We start from the raw sequence: 25,431 nt of genomic DNA, 5'->3' as shown, positions 1-25,431 counted from the left end.
GGATATATTTACATTATCCTAAAGGAATTGCAACTCCTTCAAGTGCTTTTCAGTTTAATTAATAAGAGACACTGAATATGGATCTTGGGGAATTTAAACTCAAGCAGGGTCTAAAATCTGGTCTCTGAGCTAGAAAAAAAATTAGTAGCATGTGACACTTAAATGACTGACAAGTCCTTAAATGACAGAGCAACATTTCTCTATCCAGTGCTTTGCACAGCATAAGAAGATGCTTAAAATAAGATGCTTAAAATAATTCTAAGGGTGATGAGTCAATTTATCTTCACTGACCAGTTTCCAGGAGTATCCACTGGTGCCACTATTCCATCTGCAACAACCTTGCACAGCCACGTAGAATTGAGACTTCATTTTTTAAAGAGGAAGAATTGCTTTTGATTTTAACCAAAACAATTATGAAACCTAAAGCTTACATGTAGATTTTGCTAATGACCATTACTAGTAAACTGTACAAAGAATAAATATCAGTACTTCCAAAACTGACATCACAGTAATCCTGCTGCTTGATGCATCAAGCAGGGACAAAACAGAAATAGCAAACTCCCAACAAAAGCCTATTAAGCTTTACTTGGTTATTATTAATAGGTAACACAATAAGCTGGTTTAAACAGTTTTCCCCAGAGGATGCCCCTGTGACTGCATTCATTATCAAAATGACTTGTAACATGATGGGAAGTTCAGAACAAGCACAATGGCATAATCAGAGCTGCAGTTTGTCAGCAGGGCACTGCATTTTGGAGCAGGTAAAGATTCCTGTGAATTTGCACGGCTGCACACATAAGCAGTTCTCCAAGGAAAAAAAAACATTAAGACTGTTTTTTCATCAGTCCCTAACAATAAAATGAACACATCAGACCAAAATAGTTTCTTAAAAGTAGGTCAAAAGTACCCATTCATGATCACTTCTGCATTGGTTTCCTAGCAAATTCATCTACCCGCATGGATATACGTAATGCGTATCCTGGAGACAGTGAGGCAGAGGAGGAAAACCAAATACATTAATGAGGTAGCTTAGACTGGGTAACTGCAGTTAAAAGTTTTATTGAACAAAAGAAGGTAAAACGTGGTAGTCCAGGTTCACTGAGCAAAAGCAGCTCTCTTACTGAAGCTGCACTTTGTGCTAAATAACCTTATTAACTGAGACTATACAGAGGACACAATATGCAAGTTATCTCAACAGCAATGGAGAAAAGGTAGATTCAATTTGATTGGATGGAACAGTTTGGTCAAATTCAGTGGCTTAAGTTACTGTTTCTAGCCCTTAACTACCCCTATTCAGTACAGCCATACAGAATACACAACTGCACTGAATTCCTGTTGTTAATTGTGTGTGCTCCCAGGGAAGCGGAAGCCAATTCCTGAAAAATAAAACCAAATTAAAAAACACAAACATGTGTAGGATGTTTTGTTTGAAGCATCATTCAACTGACTCAGGAAAAACACTCGATATATGTAATAAAAAACTCCCAGCCTCTACAAGGTTTGCTCCTGTACAGTGTTAATATTTTTAAATTATTTTATTTCTTCCCTCTGCCTAAGAAACTTCATATGCTCTGAAAGCACCCACAAAGTCAGGTGGGTAAACAGATATGTCAAAAATACTCTGTGTAAAGAGGGAGGTAGCTCAGGCCCCTTGGCAACCTTTAGAACGTTCACATTGATGTGGTCTACCTACCCTTGTAATCTGCAGTGGAAAATGAAAGGAAAAAGGATTTCAACATGAAATTGTGACATGTTCAGTACAAATTTGACTCACTGGGTTCCCAAATGTAAGCTATAAGGTACCTCACACCCAACATACAACATTAATAACATACCTAGTTCATACATTTCATAGACAATACCCCCTCATTTGTTAAACATTTGGCTCGGGCAAGTACATCTTTTTTTGTTAACCACTCGAGAGACATTCCAGGCCAAACAAACAGCACAAATCATGTCCAAGTCTTTTCTTTTTTCCAGTAATTGTATGAAATGCTGTAGGCTAAGCCTAACAGAAACTACTGAAGAAAAACAACAGACCCCATGATGCAGTGCAGAGGTGTTACTACAACATTGTGAGTCAAGGGCTGGTTCTAAGGTGCTGAAAGAGGAGACTCTCTAGACGGTGACCCTGTATTGTCCTCCGGAGGGAAAACAGTGAGAGTGCAGGCTCGGATGCCACCAAGGGATTCTGGAAGGTCAAACACTTTATGCCACTCATCTTTTTCTGGATCATACTTCTGAACTATTTCCACCATACAGCGGTTATTCCAAGAGTATCCTCCAACAACATAGATTTTATTTTCAAAGACAGCAACCCCAACATCACTTTGCCCACGTAACATGGCGGCAATTGGAGTCCACTGGTCTAGAGTTGGTGAGTAATATTCACAGCTTAGAACATCATCATAATCACTTGTTCCTCTAAAGTGATTTCCACCAATAACATACAGCTTGTCTCCTACAGTACACATGCAATGCAGACCTCTGACTGTCGTCATCGGAGCTTTCTGAGTCCATTTGTCTGTGTCAGGGTCAAAACACATGAGTTCCTTTTGGAAAGTATCATGGGTAATTCCCCCTAAAGAAATAAGACACATGTTAGAGTAGTGCTCATCCTAATAAGCATTAAATTTAAAAAATACATTTTACTGAAAGAATTCCATCTTCCTTAAAACTTCTTCACTCTAGCTTTGTTTACTGTCACAGAAATACCCCATTTCAAATTCCATTTGTTGCTTTAAATGGGAGTATGGACAGAAGCCATGTCTCATACTGCACCTCCTTACACATTTGATACTGGCAGATTAAAAGAACAAAAATTTATCTATGCTTCTGTTTTGCAAAATCATTTCTTTGCTTACATTCAATCAGTTTGCTAGTTTTGTTTCTTACCATCAAGAATCCATTTCCCTTTCAAATTTTGATACTATGTGTTTTAAATAGCACATAGTATAATTTTCATCAGAAAACCTTTTTCATCAACTACAAGTGAATAGAGACAGGAGACACATTTCAAATATTCTTCAGTTAACAGTTACCTATGGTTTCCTCTACATTTACCTTCTCCATAGCTCCCTGCAAAAGCACTTGGAGAGGTTTCAGGACAAAAGGAAAAGAAAAATCTGTGGGATCTACATGAAAAAAACAGCAGGCAGCATATGCATGTGCCACCTGCATTAAAACAAGCAAAATGGACAAAACATAACTGACAACAGCACAAGCAATAAGGAGCTCAATGGACTTGCTCACAGGAAAATGAGCACCTGTACCTTACAGTAAATTCTAAAGCAAATTCCTCCTAGTCTACTGGCACAAGGGCCCCTAAATCAAGCTGTTCCAGCACATCTCCCCACCAGTTTTTGTCAGCTAAGCAACCTTGTCCCACCTCCCACCCTCAATCTCAGCTTGGTTCTTAAGAGGACATCCTTTCAAATTTCAGCAGGAGAACACAGGCCTGTGATCTCTGCCATGATCACCAACAGACAGATTGAACCTTCTTTAAAAACTGAGCTAATAGTAGATTTTCAGACAACCCCTTTGGAAAAAAAATGAAACTACAACCTCAGTGACATACAGGACCAAGTACATTCCAATAAAAAACTGGTGAAAGTACAGATATCACTTATATACTATGATTAACATGAGAACTTAGCCCTTTCCATTAACTCAATGAAGGCAAAAGTTGTTCTTTAAAGTAATAATATTTCCAGTGTATTCCAAAATTTATAGCAAGATTGTGTTTAATTATGTTGCCATATTATATCATAATATATGTTATAAATATTTAATAATGTTATACACAATTATAATGATATATTATGACAATATTACATTTAATCATATTGCTATATAAATTTGTATATGTGGATACAGAAAACTTTATTCTGATTGGTAAAGTGAGTAACTGCTTTGAAATTCAGAGTTATTCAATTACTAAGCATAACATTATCTATAATAATTTTGTCAGAGCCTGCAGCGTATGTGCGTTTGACTGGCTTCATGTGAAACTGCATCACTACAGAAACCATGGCAATCCTACTGCAACCACAGACTAAATTGTACTGCCTTCTGCTGAAGGAAAAGTTAGATAAGCAATTGTTTCACAGAGATGATACACAGGTATGATTTACCTGAAATGTACATTAACCCCCCGTACACGGTGCCGGCGTGACCATAGTGGGGTTCATTCATTTTTGCCACGTAGCTCCACTCGTTCATTCTGGGGTTGTAACATTCCACAGTGGCTGTTGGAGACAAAGGAGAGCATGAAAGTGTTGAAACCAGCATGGTAGTTTGGTGCTGAGCTCAGTGCAGTGGCACAAACATTCACAGAGGAAGTGCCAACAAGTAACACTTGTTCAGCTGAGGGAGTCTCAAGGGAATTACTGAGCACTCTCACAGAGCCACAGAGCAGATGGGGCTGGAAAGGGCCTCTGGAAATCACCTAGTCCAACTCCTCTGCTAAACCAGGGTCACCAAGAACAGGTTGTGTCCAGCTGGGTTGTACCATCAGCAAACTTGCCAAGAGAACACTCTGCTCCTTGCTGACTAATTTTCTATTATATTGCAGTGTTTTATTAAGGATTTGCACAGCAACATACAGCACAGCATATGCAAGTCACTACATCAATTTACAAAAGCCAAGCTTAAAATAAAAGTTTTTTAAAAAACCCAAACCATCCCTGAATCTGGACAGGAGATAAGGAGTGCCTGTGTTGGTGTATGACTCTATTTGTGCAGTTTCCTCTGTGAGTTGAAATGCTGAAATGATCAAGGGTTTTATCACATCAGAAATCCCAGAGCACAGTGCCAAGTTCAGAAGAAACCCAGCACAGAATGGATTCCTGAGAAGGAAATCTCTATCTGATGTAAGATGGGAGAGATGCAGGTTGCAGGAAAATGACATGCAATAAGCACAGGGAATACAAATAGAAGGCAGATTATTGCCAATTATTGCCAATAATAGAGCAAGCTGTAGGTATGGGCAGCCTGAATACTACAGTATGATCAGAGGGGCACAAGATCCTCAAAAACCCCATAGCTTTATGATGCACAGTTGTCAATAATTAAAGATAAATTAAATCTCATTTTAAATAATTAAAGACCGCTTAATCTCTATTGGTTGTTTATGAACTATACACAGAAAAATCAAATCTGTCTTTAAAAGTGACATTTTACTTGTTCTGGAACAAGGTTTTTGTTGAATCAAGGGTAGAAAATTTGAGTCAGCTTTATGGAATCAGTGTTGGTGACTTAATAGTGCAGGATTACACATCAACCAAGAGAGAAAATACCCTTAGAATCTGAGAAACTCATCATTATAAAGGCAGAATGTAGTTAGTGTTAGTTTAAGCCTAATTATAAACCAGGCCAGTAAAGAACATCAGACAGTAACACTTACATAGTGAACAAAAGGCACCTCACCCTAACTCCAAAGTTGTTTTAGAAAGATCCTCTGGATCATTTTGGAAGAGTATAGCTATGGTCTCAGACTACAAAAAAAAAACCAACTGTAGTCATGAAAAAATTAGTACAGAGCACATTAGAGTGACCTTCTGAATTCTCGTTTAGTTGCTGCATAACCTCCTTATTGCTGCAAAACGGGATGATAATGCATAACTCCATGCAATTAGCGGCTCAAGTACATGCACTGAAAATAGAAGTTCCCAGTTACAATGTCAGAAATACTATTTTACAGTCAGTTCAGTATCATCTAAGGCTAGAAGTGAAAAATAAATCTATTTTGCACATAAGAGTTGTTAAATTGTTACAGTATGCTGGATTTGCTTCAGCTTTTCTCCACCCAGGAGGTGAATCTCAAATTTATGAAATGCGAAAACTGACAGTCCAGAACATTAAGTTCATTAAAAAGGCAAAACACACTAAATTTCTGCTTTTTTTCTAAACAAATTATATATGGTGATTTGCATGTATAAAATTATTAATTACAAATTCTTGAAACTGTTTCAAAATAGTTAATGAAATCTTGAAATGCATCTGGTTCTGTGAGAGAGCCTCACACAAGGACTCCCAGTTTTGCCATCTCAGGGATGTGTAAGATGGACAAAAAAATAACAAACCAATACAAAGTAACTGAAAGTCATGTATGTCTGCAGTACTGGTGATGTTCCAAATTTTTGATTTAAAAAATCTGCCCAATATATGGACAAGTTCCAGAGTCTACTCTAAGAGATCTGCCTTGGTTGTTTGAGTTGTCTTTATTAAGACAAGAATCTCCTCTTAAAAAAAATTGTATTCCTTTCCATTTGATATGCTGCAGGCCTTCTGTGTCCCATCAAGAACTTAGCCATAAATCCAGGGAATGCTGGAGACACTCTCTTGCCCAAAAAAAGGTATAGGCACAATGAACTAATTCAACAAATGACACCTAAAATTAAATCTGTGAGTTGTGTTTGTGTGCAGTGCCACCTTGACATCACATGCAGTTTTTGCCCAATCCCCAAATAAACCCAGGTTTGCCCTTGTGAATATCTACATCCATTCCAATATTCTTTTTTAAAATGAAAGCTCCTTTCCACTCTGCTCTATTTAGCAATCAGAAGCAAAGATGTGCAGAAATTTCAAAATCAGGAACAGATTTGATGTGAAGTAATGATAGTTGTCCCAGTTCCACCCTAGAGCAGCCCCATCCAATCCCCTTTCTCTGCTCCTCTGTGCTGAAACCACAACTCTGCTGCTTCCACAAAAGCTGCATCCCCCTTCCCAAAGTGCTCCCACTCTGCACCGAGGGGAGGAACCTGGATTTCCAACACACTCCAAGGACAGGGAGAGCAGAGGATGTGCAAAGCAACTGCAGAGCCAGCAGCACCCAAATAAATATGACATTCAACACTGGACAGTTTAATCTCACTCTGCACTACAAACTGCATTTAAGAGAGAAGCCATAGCCAAAATATCCCCTTAGCAAGAGAAGACAAATCATGCAGAATTGGTAGCAGTTACCACCATCACTATCACCATGTTGTACAGATGTTTATCTGAGAAAGGATGATGCTGATTCCAAAACCTGTCACTTTCTGATGGGGCTTCAAAACGGTCTCAAACATTCCTAGTACAGCAAAACTACTGTCTGACACTATTTCAGACAAACTATTCCAACTCAAATCTCACATCCACTCTGCTCAAAAACAAAGTTTATCACTTTCCAGCTGAAAAACCCTACTCTTCTGTTAGATTATCTGTATATTTGTTTCCCTGTTACCTTGCAAGGTCATTCAACTTCTCTCTTTTAGCAAGATATTCCTCTGCACTGAAAAGAAAAAAAAACGTTCAAAATTCCAGCTATTTAAGGTGCCCATAATTTAAGACAGACATCTCTAGAAAATCTCCAGACAGAGCAGAGTTCACTAAACACTCTAAAACTGCTGCTTTAATGCACTTAAGGGAGAGTGATGGATTCATTCTTCTAACACCATGAATGATTCAGACCAGGCTTTATTTATGTGTAACACAGAACTTTTGATGTGTTCATTACCATAATCCAGGGAAGACTGGCCTCATCTTAATAGAATTAAGCAATCTCAAAAAGACACAAAGTTTTGGCAGTCCCAAGGGATGTTCAGCCTACACTCATTTTATTGTGCCATCTGTGATGCTATTTGAGGAGTTTACAGATATTTAACACTTCTCTGTCAGTAGTTTCTAAAGTGTCTTGAGATCTGTTACAGCAGCACTTAGCAACTCTGTGATGTCCCAAATCTCAGGCTCTTAATTTTGTTATGTAATTTCTATAATACAGCTTGTTCCTGTGCAATTTCAAGTTGACTTGATTAAATAGTCCTCATTAATTTTGTCCTAGCATAGCAAGGAGCCACTCCAAAACAAGCCTCTGCACAAGAGGTCCTCTAGATCACACTCTGCTGTGATATTCACAATACTCCTCTGACAGTGAACAGCCCAAGTGGGTACTGGTGCACATGAATCAATAACATTTAAAATATATCTGCTATATCTTTATACACATACATACATATATATGTGCACACACATTCACAGGGGAAGGTTTTACATAAACAAGGAGGCTTCAACATCATACAGGGCATCTGGAAAATAAATACCTTCCAACTTGATGGGCAGAGGGTTAAAAGAACAGGTAAGTGGTCTGGAGGTTTTCTCTCTGTCTTTATTGCAGTGTGATGAATGATCTGTGGTTTAGTCACAAACCAACATCCCCGAAAGTGCTTAGGAAAAGCCCATAGACAAAAACCCCAAACTCTACTCAAGCCTATCAACAGAAGAGCCTGAAGTAATTGGAAAATACCTAAATGCACAAGTTTTCTACTACTTACACACACAGTTTCTGCCATCAAGCACCACAACTGAAATGAGCTACAGAAATGTACCTGTCAGGAGAGAGAACAGTCTCCAGTGCTCAGCTGGAATCTGAAACGTGCTGTGCTTCACAAGTGTCTTTGTCAGCCACACCTGGTTTTCCCTTTGTCCAAAAAGTTTTGTGTTTTGCACACCTGCCTTCTCCAGGTTCCTCCCTGTGCCCAGGTGCTGTTCTCCTGCCTTCTGGGAATACCTCTGGCAGGTGCCTGCCTTGACATTTAAAGGGAACTAACCAGAATTATCTACAATCCTTCCAGGAGTTGTGCTTAATTCTACACAGCCCTAAGCTGTCACAGGGTTGAAAAATCGAATTTATAATATCATAATTTAAAGGATACATTTCCCACATTCCAACACACGTAGTATTTACATGGAAATTCACTGATCCAGTCCAGTGAACCAAACTTTTCTCAGTGGCATCACTGGTAAAACAGCAGCTCATTATTATCAAAGCAAGTATTACAGATGTAGAAAGTGGCGTCCACAAAGTTCTCAGAAGATTAAACATCTGAAAACTGTTTTGAGAAGGCTTGATAGAAAGTCTTAAAAAGTATAATTTTTATTCCCATGAATGTCAGGGGAAAAAGAAAAAATCATTTTAGTAACTTTAATCCTTTGGTCCTTTTCCATAAGAACCAATCTTCCAGAAAGCTCAAGTCAGGTTTTGGGATTTTTCCTCTCTAACAACAGACTGAAATTAGTTTGAACCCAAGGGCAACTTCTTTAATATCTGTCCAACACACATTTGACCTTTTCTTCTATGAAAAGACAGAGATTTTCTCTTCTCAACAGAATGGGAAGTTTAAGCTGGATTGCATCTTCCAGTTGTCAAGGTTTATGAAAGAAATATGAAAATGGAAAGTGACTCACCTCACAATTAACAAGGAAAGAACCTGAAGCCCCAAATCAAAGCATCAGACAGCTACAACATTTAGCATTTAAAGTGCTATTCCCACAGACTGATCCAGTGGCATTTTTCAGGTCTGTGGAAATTGCTACAGCATTTTAATGATATCTTTACAAAAGAATTTTAGATAGGTGATAAATTCTGTATTTTAATTAAAGAAAGGAGAAGAGCTGAGGTCAGCAGAACAATATTGCTTGATCTAATTTGAGGTAACTGTGCTCAAAGCCTCCTTCATACTCCAGGCTGCACTGGCTTAGTGCAATATTATTTCATATTGATTTTGTCAGACTTGCAACTTTTTCACTGACATTTTTATAACCCTACTCTGTTCAGATTGTACAGTGCACAAGGTCAGCAATCTGATTATTTGCTATTAATCCATACAATAGTTAGACAATAGTTCACTGAAGCTAAATATCAGGTTTTCTGATATTCAAAGATCAATATATGTTAGTTTGTACATTAAGTCTTTTATAGGATACAGAGATTATTTATGATGTATTTTTAGGTAAATAAAGTGATACATAGTAAAAAATTCTGAAAACCTCAGGATCTGCATCAGAAAATGGCTGTCTAGGGAAAACAAGTTATTGCTAAGCAGTTTCCCATCTTTTTGGAAAAGGAGGCATTTTTAAAGGTCCCATTTCATCAAACATTGGAATGGATTTTAAATTTTTAGCAAAGCCAGGCCACTTTTGTGTGGTGGAAGCAGTGTATTGTATGCTTCCTATGAAAATTTGCAACATGACAATGAATTAAACCTGTGTATGTAAATAACAGAGATGCAGTAATTTTAAGAAGCCACAGATCCTGCAGGAGAAAATCAAGTTTTGCATTGCTTCAATTGATGTTTCTCACTGCACTTACAGATATCTGTGCATTCCTGAAAAGGAAATTTCAGTAGCAAGAGGTAGAAGCCACAAAGGGACACAGGACAGCTGAGTATTGGGCTGAAAGCAGCAAACTAAATGAGAAGTTACATCTGGTTTAGATATAATATTACGAAAAACTTTCAAGCATAATCTGTGACATTTCAATTTTAAAACACAGACAAATTTACAGCTGAGTCTCCTACTCCAGGCTTGACTGAATGCTAACCACCATGGCTTTGCACAATGCAGTGGATGAATAGGGATCAACCTCTTCAGATTTTTGTTAACGCCTGAGAACGGATATGAGGGGGATTTCTTCTGTGTTTTTGCGGGTTTTATTTGTTTTTTATTTTGTTTTGCATGGTTGGTTTTATTTTATTTTATTTTTGTTGGTTTCTTCCTATTTGGGTTGGGATTTTTTGCTGCTCAAACTAAATTAAATGTCAACTGAAAGAGGGGAAAAGATGAGGCACCAGGACCAAGTAATTCAGTCTTTCATACAAATAAATTACTTGCATACTCACAAGACCATTATTGAAATATAACATTTTTCATAATTAAAAAGCCCAGAACATCAGAATAACTGAATCTCACTAACCTGTGAATGAAATCAATCACACTCATTAGACTAAAACAAAACAAAATAAAAAAAAGACCAAAGCCAAAAACCAAAAAAACCCACATCCAAAAAACCCTTGGCATTTCAAATACTATTCCAGGAAATTTGTTTCTTTTAAAATCTGTTGTTCATTCAACAGTGAACAGTGCATTTCAGCTAGAGCCACGTATCCGTTAGGAATGGATTTTGTTTTTCAGCTGAAGTAATGATTAATTTTTTCTTTTTAAAACTGCATTTATATTCTCCCACACTTACACAGGCAGACAAACATGCTTACTTCATGTTTCCTGGTAAAGGCCAAGACATATGCATCAATACACAAGATATACATATTTGGAATTTGTTTTTGTGAGATCCCTTCTAAAATCAACTTCAAATAGTAACCATGACAAATTTCTCTCTGCAGTATTTCCAGAAAGCAGCAGCACTCCAATGACTTGAACTTATTTCTCTCCACCCATTCCCTGGGCAGCAGGGCATTTCCAGGCCCAACAAAAGGCAAGGGGCTGGCTCCAGGAGGACTCACCTAGCTCACCCGCTGCATTCCGACCTCCGACTGCATACAAATGTCCTTTGAGGGCACTTAGGTGGAAGAAGGTCCTTTTCTCGTTTAAAGATGCCACTTGCATCCACTTGTTGTAGCGAGGATCAAACCTGAAGACGGTGTCCACCGCCGTCTTTCCCTTGGTGTCGTAATTGCTCTGGCCCCCCACCACATAGAGGAAGTTGCCGATGACGGCGATGCCGTGCTGGTACCTGGGCGCGTCCATGGGAGCCAAGGACCTCCACTCGTGAGCCTTCTCGTCGTACATCCGTAACTCCTTGCTGACCACCAGCTGCTGCCTGAGCACTCCCCCCAGGGTCACCAGGTGCGTGCTGTCCGAGCGGATGGCCGTCCGCTCCGACTGCATCACCGGCTGCATGTACGGCATCATTTGGTAATTGCTGGCTTCCAGGAGCAAGTTGACACAGGTGTTGTCAGTTCTCATGAAGTCCACTGTCTGAACGTAGTTAATAAGATCCTGGGGTGTCATCAGGGGGAACCTGATGTTTTTCATGAGTTTTGCAGCGTACTCCATGCGAGGCTCCTCGTAGCGCAGCCAGCGACACGCTGCCTTGAAGAGTTCAAGTTCAGTGCAGTGCTTAAGGCTATTACTTGAAAGCACAAAGGCAAGACGTTCAAAGGGGAGTTTCACAAATTCACCAGTACTTAATAATGCAGGGAAGTTCTTCAGGATGAAATTATTAACATATTTATCCACTTCTGTGAGATTGTATGTGTTGGCAATTCGCCCAACCTCAACACAGTTTTCCAACGAAACCTATTAAATAAACACAAGAAGGAATCAAAACACTTTCTTAATTTGATGTCTAAATGATAATGTAAAAGTTAATGAATACTGTAGAATTAGCAATATTTCAGCATTTCGCAGTGCTCAAGGTGATTTACACGTGAGTAAATATTCAATGCAGTATATATATTCATGACTGCATGGGGAGACCCAATTTATTCCTTATTTTGAAGAAAGAAATGAGAAGTAACAAGCAGATGGCATATATTATGTCAAATACCTCATACAATGATGAGACATAGCAGTTATAGCACTTCATCTTTGAAAAGCTCTGAAAACATCTTTGTAAGAAAGACATGTATAAAATAAAGGGAGAGGTGATCAGCCCAAGGTTAGAGAGAGCAAAAACAAAAGTCACACCATTGGACATTTTCTGACATTATTAAAGTTGTATTGACTTAAACCCAAAGAGAATGGCACAGTTAACCCCTGCATGCCACATATTTCGAACAACTTATATTTACAGTGTTCAATCTCTTAAATACATTCCCTCAAAACAAACAAAAATGTATCTTTAATAAATCAAGGCAATGTTCTTACAGACTCTGTTCAAAATTAATCACGTGCCAAAAATAACAAAGTTAGTGATTTTAGTTTATACATAATTTTTTTTTAAAGAATGAACCTAGGAGGATTTCCCCTAAAAATACTCAGTTCATTAAATGCTTTATCAGTGTGGATTATGCCCTAATTTAACTCAGTACTTGAGTGACTGTATCTTGATAATCATCTGGTTTACACTGCATCTGTAGCTGCATCTACCTTTATATCTTTGGCTTCTGAATTTCTATGGTCACTTGGGACCCAAGGCACAGGGAGGAAGAAACCTGCCAGGTATGCGGCACAACTTCTAGTGGGTTTTCAGTGAAGCCAGTCAGCTCATTTCAGAAAGCTCTCTGGTATATGTGCCCAGCAAGTCACTCAAATGCTTCTTGCTGAGAATTGCAGCTTTTTTGCATTCAAACCTTATTCCAATCCATGCTTCATTTACACATGTTCTAGTCTCTGTGCACGTCAGTCCTACTCAGTGTCAACCAGTTCCACAGCTTTGTGATTCTCATTACATTTGTAATGCCAGAAGAATTTAAGCTTATGAATTTCATGGTTATTTTTCAAAAGATTATAAAGATTGAGGACTGTGACCTGACTGGAGCCTGAGAATTCTAAAATATACAAATGACCTTCTGATCATGACAGAGATCAGAAGATTTCAACGCTATATAACTCAAACTGATCATTGTCCTTTAATACCAGACAATTCAAATGCCTAAAAAGTGCAGGAACAGGAGATTTTCTTAATTCACTACAAACTGATCTAACTTGCCCAAGAGTTAAGATCTACAGTCATCTGAAGTCTTCATTCACACATCTTGAAATGCCTACTAATCCTGTAATCAGGTCCTGTCTATAAAATGAATGTGCAGCTGACTGTCAGGAGTTCTATTATGAAAATATTTGTGCTTCATATACATGGAAATAATTTTTTGTATTACAAGAGGGACAGCACTGTTTATATCAAAATATAACCACACCAACTAGCAATAGCCTATAAAATACTCTCTGACTTGGTTTTGAGGATTGCCCAGAGAAGCTGTGGCTGCTCATTGCTGAAGTGTTCAAGGCCAGGCTGGATGGGGTTCTTGGTCTAGTGGAAGCTCCCTGTCCACAGCACAGGGGTTGGAACTGGATGATCTTTAAGCTCCCTTCTGACCCAGGCCATTCTATGATTCTAATTTCTGTACACTTTCTTTTAGGTATTTTAATTTACATAAATTACTTGCATAATGGAAATATCATAAATTAAGTAAATGAAACAGAACATTGTTACTTCTAAATTTCTTTCAAGTTATATTTCAAAACAAAGCAACGGAAAAATCACCTTAACAAACAGCTGACTTGCAGTATCCCAAAAATCTTATATCATGCTATATAGTTACTGTATTTAAAATCATTTTGGAATACTTTGACTGGCACCAAATTCGAGAGATGCAGCACTTCCTCCACATCAAAGTAGGCAGGCAGGCCTTATTGTATACAGGAAAGACACACTTGAACTGAAAAGATCAAAGCAAAACCTGTGCAGGTTCTGTACCACTGGCACATGTTCAGGATGCAATGAAGTATTTGGAGCTATTGCTGACTGGCTGCCACTTATCAAGTGCCCAGAGTACACTGAGTTATGTATTACCATAATTATGCTACACTGTAAATCTGTGCAACTGAGCAGATTCCTGGACTTCTTACATTTGAGAAATTTATTGATGCATTACACACTGTTAATGACTGATGAACATGACATCAGCAGTTTCCAGTCAACCCCTGATTCTCGGAAAATTTACTTTATGCTCCCTTTCTTAATCCACTGGGACTGTGCTACACTCAGGGTTTTTTCATATATGATTGCAAGTACTTCCCATTATGCTTATGAAATTGTGCACTATGTTTGACTCACTAAAATTCCACCACTCACCTCAAATCAGAGTGATATTTAATATTGTCTTAGAGGTTACTTTCCTTGCAAAATTGCTATTACCCTCTTTACTGTACTCTAAGATAATAAACAATGTACCAAGCTAAATTGCATTGCAAAGACTTAAAAGTCATAAAAATATATATTCCAGAGATTCTTAAATCCTGAGCCAAAAAATAATCCTTCAACAGAAAGAAATGTTATAGCTACTTCTATTTGAATATTCCAAACTGGACAGAGTTCAGTACAATAATATTATTTAAAGAAATACTTCAGTTACCCAAACATTGGGTTTTTTGGTTTTTTTAGAAGTTTGACTTATGCTATGGTTCTGTGTGGATCAGTCAATCAGGAGCTCTTCAGCGAAGAAAAGGATCTGCTACTCTGGAAATCCCACTGAAGTGAACAGGAAGAATGGAAATGTCAGGTGAATATATAAGACTGACTGTACAGTGTATCCAAAAACTAATAGAAATACTCACAAGAAAAGAGCTAAAAGCCATAAACGTTCAAACAGCTAAGCAGCTCCACAAGGAGCTGAGAATTTCATTTAAATAAATCCTATTTTGACTACTGAACTGAGCTGCTCACTCACATTACTCATTGTTCATTACTAAGCAGAAGTTGCAGAAAACACTAAAAAGCTTTTCAAAAAAGAAAGGTCAAGCACAGCACCGTGTTATGCCAGCCTGAAAAACCCAAAGCAAAAACCAAAATACTTTCTTGAGAAAGCAGTTCATTAATTCTTTGAAATTTTGAAGCAACCACTTCCCAAGCTCTCATAAAAACTTGACTGATTATAAAACTTAACGGATTATAAAATACTACAAAACCGGACACAACAAAATATTTGCAAGTATGAGAGCCTTGGAGAAGAGCTCAGGAAAAGTAACATGCTCTCAAAAACCAAGGCTGGTAGCACAGACCAGTCAGGTCTCTGACTTTGTTTTGTTTCAATGACTGTTAGACACTGAAGCACTTAATGCAGTGCTTCAAAGGGTCAAAGTTTGAAAGAGCAAACTCACTCCTGAAAACCTCAATTTTCCTGTGGGCTTCCATCGACAGAAACCCAGAAAAAACAGCACAGAAATCTGACCAGCTCGGAAAACAGACTCCATTGTACTCCTGCAGCACAGTCACATTTCTGGTGGCTGTCAGGGCTGGTGCAAAGGTTAAATCCCATGGTCCCACAAAACAGATTAACCTGCTCCATCCTCAGACAGATAAGTTCATTTGACAAGGCAACTTCCAAGTATTAAGCCCTCAATATTTGACTAGTTCCTAGTAGTTACAAAAGCATAAAGCACCGAGTTATAGAAGGAATTTTTTTTTTTTTTGCAGGTACATCTACAACACTAATTTTCAGTGTTTGGGAATGTTTTCTTTAATTACAGTGTAACAAACCTTTCCCCCACTACCCTGTGATTTTCCTAAGTGCTGTAATTCACTTGGGTAAATTTCTCATCTTTTTCCATTTTATACACTGCTGCCACTTTTGCAAAATCAGTATTGTGTCTAGAACTCACTAGTCTGAAAAATTTCCACAGCATTTTTATGCATTTTAATTCAGTTAGATGTTTTCACATGAGTCTATTGTACAGCTGTATATTTAAAAGTAATAGTAACAGTAAGACAGAAAACATCTTAGGAAGTATTCCATTATTTTTCTGAGAGCCTAATTGGTTGCAGAGCAAAGATAATCTAGGCAATGGGCTGCTTGACAGGCAGGGTGTAAATGCAGAGGAAATAATACAACACTTTAAAGTGAGCCAAAACAGATGCTATTCTCATTATTTTTGTTACACAAATTAAGCTGTTACCTTAAGCTTTGGTTTTTCTTCATAAATATTTCCAATACCCTCTTGTGAAGTACACAATTACATTATGCCTTACATAAACTGACTTCTATAATCTCTTTAATAATGGGCTCCCCAGACAATTCAAAGACAATTAAGCATTTGTCTGGGAATGGCTACCTCAGCTCTCAGGCCAGCTAACTTCAGTAGAAATAAGCTCAATACTTCCTCAGAATATTAATTTAAATTATAGAAATACTCCTTCAAAAAGAAGCTCATTTGCTCACCAACTCGTTTCGACAAATTTAGAAGTAAGGTCACTCAAAAATTCTTTATATAAGCCTAGATATGTTCTTAGCATCCTAACAGAACAACCTCAATTTTGTACTTCCTCTACAGCTATACCATGAATGAGATTATGTCCTCTTACACACAGATCTAAATGAAAGTATTCCTGAAAAAAACCCTAATAAAATTAAGAGAATTAATAAAGTCTTCCTCATTCTTTGAAAATGCAGTATCAAAACAGATTTCTTATTTGAACAAAAGCAGCGACTGAGTCAACATCACAAGTAAACATACCTTCAGAGAATGAGCATTTTAAACAATAACATGATTTAACATTAAAAAAGTTCTTTCCTTAACAAAAAATAAACAAGCAGCTGCCCTACCCAGAAAGGGGAAAGGGCAACACAGTGTCCCCAGGGCTCAGCTCCCATCAGAGGGAGCCCTTTTCAAATGCCTGACTCAAAACACCACCAAGGCCTTTTTCCAAGCTGGCATTTATAGTAATGCCAAACCTGGAGAGACATCATTTTGGATGGTAAAAGAAAAAAAATTGAGCAACATAAAATAGGTGAAGTAGGATTGAAGTGTATTAAGCGTAACGAAACATTTATCACATCATTAACAGAGAACTGGTCAGTTAGAAAATATTTCCAAATTAAAAGCAAATTAAAAATCAGGCCTAAATATCTCTAACACATATATGAAACAGATTGCTGTTATTACCAGCTTGGAGTCTTCTGTTTCGCACAAATCCTGGTACGTATTTTCAGTTAGGGAGGTCACATTTCTAAGCCTGTACTCTGCAGAGCAACAGGAATACCTGCTTCTTTATTTCTCATTCCAGAATCCAAAAGCTGAATTCCAAATAATTTTGCAATTTGTGTGGAGCACCAGTCTCCCTGTTAAAGTTCTAGTGAGGTATCTGCACATTTAGCATCAACATTAGAAATAACTGCATGGTGCCTCTCCAGGCAGAGCTGCTTTGACAGCACAGCTCTTGCACCACTGCTGTTCCACAGCCCCACAGAGCAGGTGCTCCTCACTGCTGGCAGGACAGGAACTGAGGGATCCTACCTGGATATTGCTTTTTTTGTGTTTGAGTCAGAAAACAGGTAACTGCACCCCCATTGAGATGGAAGGGCTGTAACCACAGGAATAAAGTGAATGAAACTGAAGCACATCTGATGAATGCAGCAAGCAGAGTAATGCTGGAGTGAGTGCAGCCATGCAGGGAACATGAAGCATCCCATACCAGACATGTAAGGGAAGAATTTTAATGTGGTAAAGCACTTGTATCAAACTCATACTGCACATAATGATCAGAAGAAAACCAAGTTTTTCAAGCAAATAAAGCACATTTGTTGTCTGTGATTCCAAACTATGAATAATAGCTATTTTTAGACATAACTGACAATTTCATAAGTCTGTGTCATTACAGAAGAACAAACAAAACTTTATACCAAAACCTTACATTATAAAAGGGAAACACATTCTTACCCCAGAGATAAGAAATACTTTACAGAAGTCCAAAACAGGTAAAATCTGCAAAAAACTGGCAGCTTCCAGAGTGTCCTGAAGGTTGTCCATGTTAAGGGAAAGTTTTGCAGTATAGATGAAATCAATGATCTTCTTTAGGCCTATTTTGTTCACACCATGAAGCTTAATGCACATTAAATCTTGTTCCTTCATTCCTCCTGAAACAGACATGCAGGCAAATGTATGTGATCATTTTGATGGGGTTGAAATGATTTCATAAATTTAGAGAGAATTAAAATATAATTTTAAAAGCCCATATGTAACAGTAGAGAGATGTTTAGCCCACAGTGTTTGCAATCCTGGACTGACTCATGCGGAGCCCTGAACTTGTGTCTGAGTGGCTGAATGAGAGCAATTTGGAGACAGCAGTAGAGGGCTTTAATAAAAACACCACCTGTGAACATGGCCTTGAAGTAATCACTTGCAGAAGCCATCATTGCTCTGTGGACAGGAAACACCTCATCACCATCTCCAGGCACGAGCGTCACATCACAGAGCAAACCTTCCACTCGCAGCTGGTCAAAACCCTGCAGGAAAAGCACAATGCATAGCAGCCCTTTGATTTGGGAGCAGAGTGGGAATCTCTTAATTCCCATATGTAAATATATCTTTACTTTTATATACATGTGTACTGTAGGTCCAAAAAAGTGACAAAGAAATATTTCGTCTTAAAACCATTATCAGTAATATATTCAATTATTATTCTTCATTTGAAAACAATCTGAATAGTCTCTATTCAAAGTACACCAGGACTTAGAAAGTGGTTTTATTCAAATAATTTAGTTATTTTCAGGAAGAAGTTTCCTTTGTAAGCTTTCACAATAGCAGTTGTTTCAGGTAGGAACTTCTATCTTTTTCGGACCTACCCCTTCTGGTCACATATATATTCTAGATATAATTTTGTTCCACAGCAATTTAAGGGGTTTGCAGCTGTGAAAGTCTGTGGCCTGAAAGGAAAGCTGTTACCTGATTCTATAACTACCAAATTTGTCACCAAACTACACATTAAAAACTCCAAAGTAAACTCCCATTATACATCTGATCTCCTCTGAATTACTTATGACATTTAACTGCAATAAAAAATAAAGTCATCTACAGCAGCATCCTAGAGCAAGATTTCCTCCAAAGATGGGCCCAGTTATGGATACTGGAAAATGGATTAAATACTCTCCTCCTTCATTCACTGAGGAGCAAACAGAAGCTCAAACATTAAACATTTTCCTACAAACAGGTATTTTTCTAATACTAGCAAGAATGCCAATATTGGCTCTGTAGATGTTCTACCACACAGTAGTGCCACAGTCAGACCCAGCACAGGGCATTACACCAAACCTGGCAGGGCTCTGCTGTCTTGGGAACATGCCTTAACAAAATAACAATATTTAAGCAAGCTTCTTGGATACAGCTGTCATGTCAGAGTTTAAATGTTGTGGCCTCTCAGAACTTGAGAGTGGACTGGGATATGACCCCTAGAAAAGGCATGGGGTTTTCCCCAAGCGGATGCTAAAAGTTGAACCTCTATCTCACAGGAAAAGAAGTCCCAAGCAATGCTTACATGAGACTGTTTGAGGCTTTATAGGAATTACTAGACTGATAAAATCTACTGAGTGGACTCATTGTTTAGACCAGCCAAATTCTCAGTACAGCTCAATATAGACATGAGAATATTGAATTACCTGTAATACCACAGAACTGTGAGTATTGCTGGTGAAAAATCTTGTGGTTCCTGTCTTTGAAGACTGTAGATGGGCAGAGACGCCCATATCGCTGCCCCCAAGAGATACTTTCATATGAGGATCCTCCTCTTCCACCAGAGATCTAAGAAAATTGGAACACAGAAATCTTAAGACCAAACTCACTTTCATTCAGTGATCTTTTGTTCTAAGCCCACAGTCTTCTGGGATGAAATGTAACAGCACACAGGCTACAGGAAAAGAAAATCAGCAGGCAACAGAATCGGTCCTTAGTGGTTCCCTTCAGCTAATTCAAGAAAGTGAAGCATTAACAGTCTCTACAAAGGCAGAATTGCTTTTTGGCTAGCAAGTTTTTCCTTTTCCTTCCATCCCCAGCTCCCTGATTTAGACACTTGCACACTATGTTATTTCTATGACCCAGTGTTGTAGGATGTTTGTAGAAGTTTCATCTGGTTTCTAAAATCAAGCATCTTAGCTTCTCCTTGGCAAACTGGTCAAACACTGAAACTTCAAGTGTAATATGAAAGAAAGTATTTTCATTCTTACAGCTTGCATTACCTCATTCATGCATGACTATTCATAATAGAAAATATACATCATAGAGTTTCAAGCTGCAGCTTTAACCTGTTTTTGAAACACACAATTAGAATTCCTTTAGGACATGATATCCATTATTTTGCTACTGTGCAGGCAAACACTTCATAATTTTAATTTAAGATTTGATTTCAAGCAATTACTGTCCAAATCTAGACAGAATGAGCTAATTTTAGGTAGAATTGTTAAAGAATTACTGCAGTATTATTAGCCTACTACTTTAATCTTGAGATGTAAATTAGGTTACATACAAGAGTCTAACTATGCTAACCTGCAATTATTGCAAATGCAAATAAAATTCTTCTACAGAAATATTCACAACACCTAGTTTCTGTAATTTCTGTGATCTAAGGTTCTACCTATGAGCCTTTATAGAGGTATAATGAATATGTACACAATTTTAATTAGCAAACATTAGTTATTAATCCACAGAAGAGGGCATCTCCACTGTTAATCAAGACTCACTGTCTCAAAACAGATTTATAGCTGTTTGATGCCATCACAGTAAATTTCAGATACAAAAAGGTTTCCAAATTTTAAACATGCAGGTTAAAACATTGGCCTTCAAATTAGTTTCAGAAATTACTTTAAGTAACAAGAATGTGTTTAAATCCCCCTCCTTTTTCCCAGCTTTCATTGTGGTCACTATGTAAGGATGTAAGGACAAATTTGTAATTTGTGGAAGAAACATAATTTTCATAATTTCCTTTTTTAAAAAAAATATTTACCCCCACCTTCTTCGGGTACAAAGATCAAGTAGAGCACTTTCTGAAACTCACATATTACCCTCATGGCATCATGTGCCTTGTTCAAACCCATGAGTACAAAAGGTACAAAAACATATTCAAAACAAATTCACCATTCAACAACGTACATGGGTTTGAAACAGAGATTTTATGCACACAGACATAACATTGTAGGAACAAGGGTACATCTAAACAGCTGTGACTTCTAATGTACTCAGCTGAATCAACTAATGTGGATGAACTGCAGCATGCAAGATTTGTGCTATTTTTGAAACACAATTATCTCTATTTTATAAAACAAATCCAGAGTCATTTAAACAGTTTACAGGATATACCTTAGAAAAGGGCTCTCCAGACTCTCTCTGCATCCAGCAAATACAACCTTGCAACAGAGCAGCAAGCAGTTGCTGGCTCACAAGCCTTTTCTTTTTTTTCACTCAATTCTACAGTGTTTTGGTTTTGGTGGGTTTTGTCTATTTTAGTTTTCATACAATCACATAGAGGCAAGTCTTACATAATTTCAAAGGACATCCAGTCTCTAAATTTGTACATGTCTTTCTAAGAAGAAATACAAAATAATTTGGGGAGACTTGCAAGCATGGGTGTGAAGAACAACAGATTCAACAAGCATGAATCTGACTCTCCTCTCTTGAAGCATCTTCCCAAAATGTCAGATCAGATAAATGTTACATGAAGGAATATTTAAAATACTTTCTCTGAACTCAGAAGAAAATAGAAAGTGAACACATCATTCAAAATCATAACAAAAAGAATCAGTCAAATAAACCAACCTTCTTGGCTGTTTGGAGTGGGCTTTTTACCATGTTTGCCACATCACTCCTTGACTTTCTGACAGACAGCAGAATTCATAAGTTTTACAAATGAAGGCAGAGACCTTGAGCATTATTCATTTATTCCAAGAACAGCTAGGAAAATGGAAGCATTTTTCTGAACATGACACACAACTTCCCATAGCTCTGTTATCTATGGGTCCTAGCTATCCTCTAATAGAACTCGTTAAAACTACACAGTTGACAGAGAGGATAAAATAAATCTTAAAATGCTTGCAATACACAAAAGCAGACATTTGACATGTCATGTGGCTATAAGGAGTTATTTCCTCTACCTGATTTTCCATATATAATGAGCAGTTCTCCATACCACACACATAAGCTCAGCAGCTCACCACCTGAAGATCTTTTGCAGAAAAGATTTTCTCTATTTCTCTTCCACATTTGCTGTTACATTTAGACAGAAACTTGCACACGTGAATGAGGTATTAAAAACTGCAAATTTCACACTATAAAACTTCAGAGTATAACTGTTATAATTGTAGTCCCAGACATCAACTTGGCTGTGTATGATTCCATGTGAATAAAGACAAGCAGGTTATATTAATCCTATATGGTTAAACAACTATAAACAAAAAAAAAAATTGTGATGAGGGTTTTTTGTTTGTTTGTGGGGACTTGGGGATTTTTGTTTGATTTCTAACCTACAACTTAACAGTTCTGGAGGGTTGAGTATCCTCTCCCTTCTGCAGAAAGTGACATTCAGGAGCTGGCTCTGGCAGAAGTTCCAAAGCAAGTCAGCAATAACACCTGGAAACAAGGCACTGATCCCCTGAATTCCAGCCCTGTGACATTCACCAAGAGGGAAAGAGCATTCCCAGAGCAACCACAAATTGTGCCTCTGTCACTGGCTTTGTAGCAGTTCAGCATTTATCTCCACACAACGTAAGAACCTTTCTTTGTAAGACAAAGTGAAGCTGCAGCGCTTAAGCTCTGTGTTAACAGCAGCACACAAAGAGCAAAATCCAAGCATTGCATCGTATACCTTGCAATAAAATCCTAAAGCATTCAGAATGTAGCTTCTGTTGCAGGGGCTGTAACATTAAGATTCAGAAATAACTCTGCCATTCACACCCAGAACAGATGGGAAATGCACTGAATGTCCAACTGACTTTCCAGCAAAATCACAGCAACTACATCTGTCTTGTTTGGACAATTACCAAAGGCATTATTTACATTTATTAACATAGGTCTACTAAGCACTATAATTAACTCAATAGTAATGAATGTAAACATTGATTTTTTTTTTTTTTGTTTAAGTACAGTATATCACAATTAAGCATACTACCAAAGGAGAAAGTTAATTCACTTCCTAATTAATTCTATTGTTCTGATCAATAGAAATCATTAAACAAGAAGTGCAGCAGTACCATTTTTAGCTAGGGTTTTAAAAAGTTAGGAAAAAAAAGTTAAAAGAAGTTAAAACTACAGTAACATATAGTGAGAATTCACAACAAGTTGCTCTATGTGTGGATGCTAAAACCATCTTCAACACACACACACACTTGGTCTGGAGAGGGTTAAACATCTCAGTGGTAAGAACAAGGGAATGTTGGAGTTGCCTGTGAAATGAATATTAACACTGCAAGAGGCAGGCAGAGGGGCTGCCTGACTTTCTGCAACCTCTGGGAAGCAGTGGCTTGCAGTTCAGAGAAAGGTGCCAGAGGTTAATTAGTTGCTATCACAAAGTAGGTTGAATTAGAATTTTCTTTCTACCCTCATGTTGATTCTTTCAAGTACAGCACAGTTTTTTCCTAGAGGCTGTAACCAAATGTGCTTTTTTCATGCCTCCAAGTTAATCCTCCAAGTACTTCCAACTGATATTTTTGTAGTGCTGAAATATGGAGTGTTCATTGTACGGATATTAACATGCTTTAACTTTCCAGCAAATACTGACAGATTTCACTGGTTGGAGTCACAACATGATTCACAGAATCAAATTGCTTTCTAAACCACTTAGCAAATATTAATGTGTTAAAACAGTTCAGAAGCATCCAGGTGACCCATGATAAGCAAAGATCCATGAAAACTGTGACAGATTTTATTCTCAGCTAGAATACTCAAATCATGGAGTTGCCATTTTGTAGAGCTTAGTGGCACAAATTAAATAAACCAATATTCTGTTGTGAAGTTTTCCTTAGTAGTAGTAGAGTTTATTCTGATGCAACAGAAACAAGGCAACTAAGAATATTATTGAGGATTTGTTCATTTCCATCAGTAAACCATGCATCTGTTTCTCAGACTTCTGTAGAGACTCTTTGAAAACAAAGTAAAGAGATCAGCCTACAGCTACAGATATTTTAGAGTGCATGTTCTCCAATTTATTTAAAACCGAGTCTTTACATAACTCAGTAAAAGCTTTGCCAAAGCCAGATTTGCCAGAGAGTGAGTTGTTAATTTGGTGAAGCTCAATAGCTCATTTTTGAAAGGACTATAACCTTATTTTCTCTGTCAAATCACTGTTCAATGAACCATGACCACAAGTGTTCTGGTCACTGGTAAAATGGCTTCTGATGCAAACACCCCTGGCACGTGCCAGCACTCTGATATTTAACAGGTAACAAGGACAGATTTCAATTTCATATTAGGTAATTCTTATTGCAGGTCAAATCCTTATGATTTTATCACCTATTAAAAAAAAAAATCCTCAAAAAAACCACCAAATCCTGGTACATTCCAGGGCTATCTTATGCATGCACCTATGCACGTAATCTGCTAATGAACCTATTAATTAAAAGGCCAGTACAACACAACAAAGCTTTCATTTGTTATTAAAACCACAAATTTTTTACTCTGCATACATAATCTGCTGAAGAGCATTTTAGTAGGCCTAATTCCACCCCTCCAAAAAAAAAAGTTATTGACTATATTGCTGTCTTCCCATTAAGAATAGATGTTCCAGCTTCATGAGTAATGAAATTAGGAATTCCCCAACAGAGCACCTTGGAGCCAGTAAGGAGAACTGATATGGCAGCATTGTATTAAAGAAAATATCGTAATATTTTTTTAAGATATTCAAATCATATAATGTAGATGAAAAAATTATGCAATCATGGTAGTTCACATTTCCATTCCATATCTTCTACTCATACAATTTCAGGAAATCCTTTATTCATGTGAAGATCTTACTTTTATACTTGTCCTCCCCTAAAATAACATCTCTTCCTTTTATTACTACTTTTTATCAAGAATTTCTAATTTAATACTTCTATGGTATCAGCAACCCAGTAAAACTAACCAGTTTTATCAACAGCTAATGATATCTTATTATAAGAAAAAAGTTTCTATAGGAAATGCAAGTTCATTATAGAACAGATACATGATTCCAGCTAGATGACATGGCAAGTTAAC

General features: G+C 37.6%; 1 protein-coding gene across 8 annotated transcripts in view; it reads right to left on the bottom strand.

Annotated features, from left to right (window-relative positions):
* Positions 1–1,043: 1,043 nt before the first annotated feature.
* Positions 1,044–25,431, bottom strand: part of KLHL13 (kelch like family member 13) — a 76,429-nt gene continuing 52,041 nt past the window's right edge. For all 8 annotated transcript variants that reach the window (XM_033072170.1, XM_033072174.1, XM_033072168.1 and 5 more), the window contains 6 exons: positions 19,872–20,013; positions 18,590–18,722; positions 18,157–18,353; positions 11,280–12,075; positions 4,134–4,247; positions 1,044–2,581 (listed from right to left, as the gene is read on the bottom strand). In XM_033072170.1, the coding sequence (XP_032928061.1) occupies positions 2,094–2,581; positions 4,134–4,247; positions 11,280–12,075; positions 18,157–18,353; positions 18,590–18,722; positions 19,872–20,013 (1,870 nt within the window). In that variant the 3' untranslated portion in view covers positions 1,044–2,093. The remainder of the gene's footprint in view (positions 2,582–4,133; positions 4,248–11,279; positions 12,076–18,156; positions 18,354–18,589; positions 18,723–19,871; positions 20,014–25,431) is intronic.

Source organism: Catharus ustulatus, chromosome 14 (assembly GCF_009819885.2).
Source record: "Catharus ustulatus isolate bCatUst1 chromosome 14, bCatUst1.pri.v2, whole genome shotgun sequence".
Taxonomy (NCBI): Eukaryota; Metazoa; Chordata; class Aves; order Passeriformes; family Turdidae; genus Catharus; species Catharus ustulatus.
Note: the sequence above shows the minus strand (reverse complement) of the source record. Positions and strands in the feature narration are given on the sequence as shown.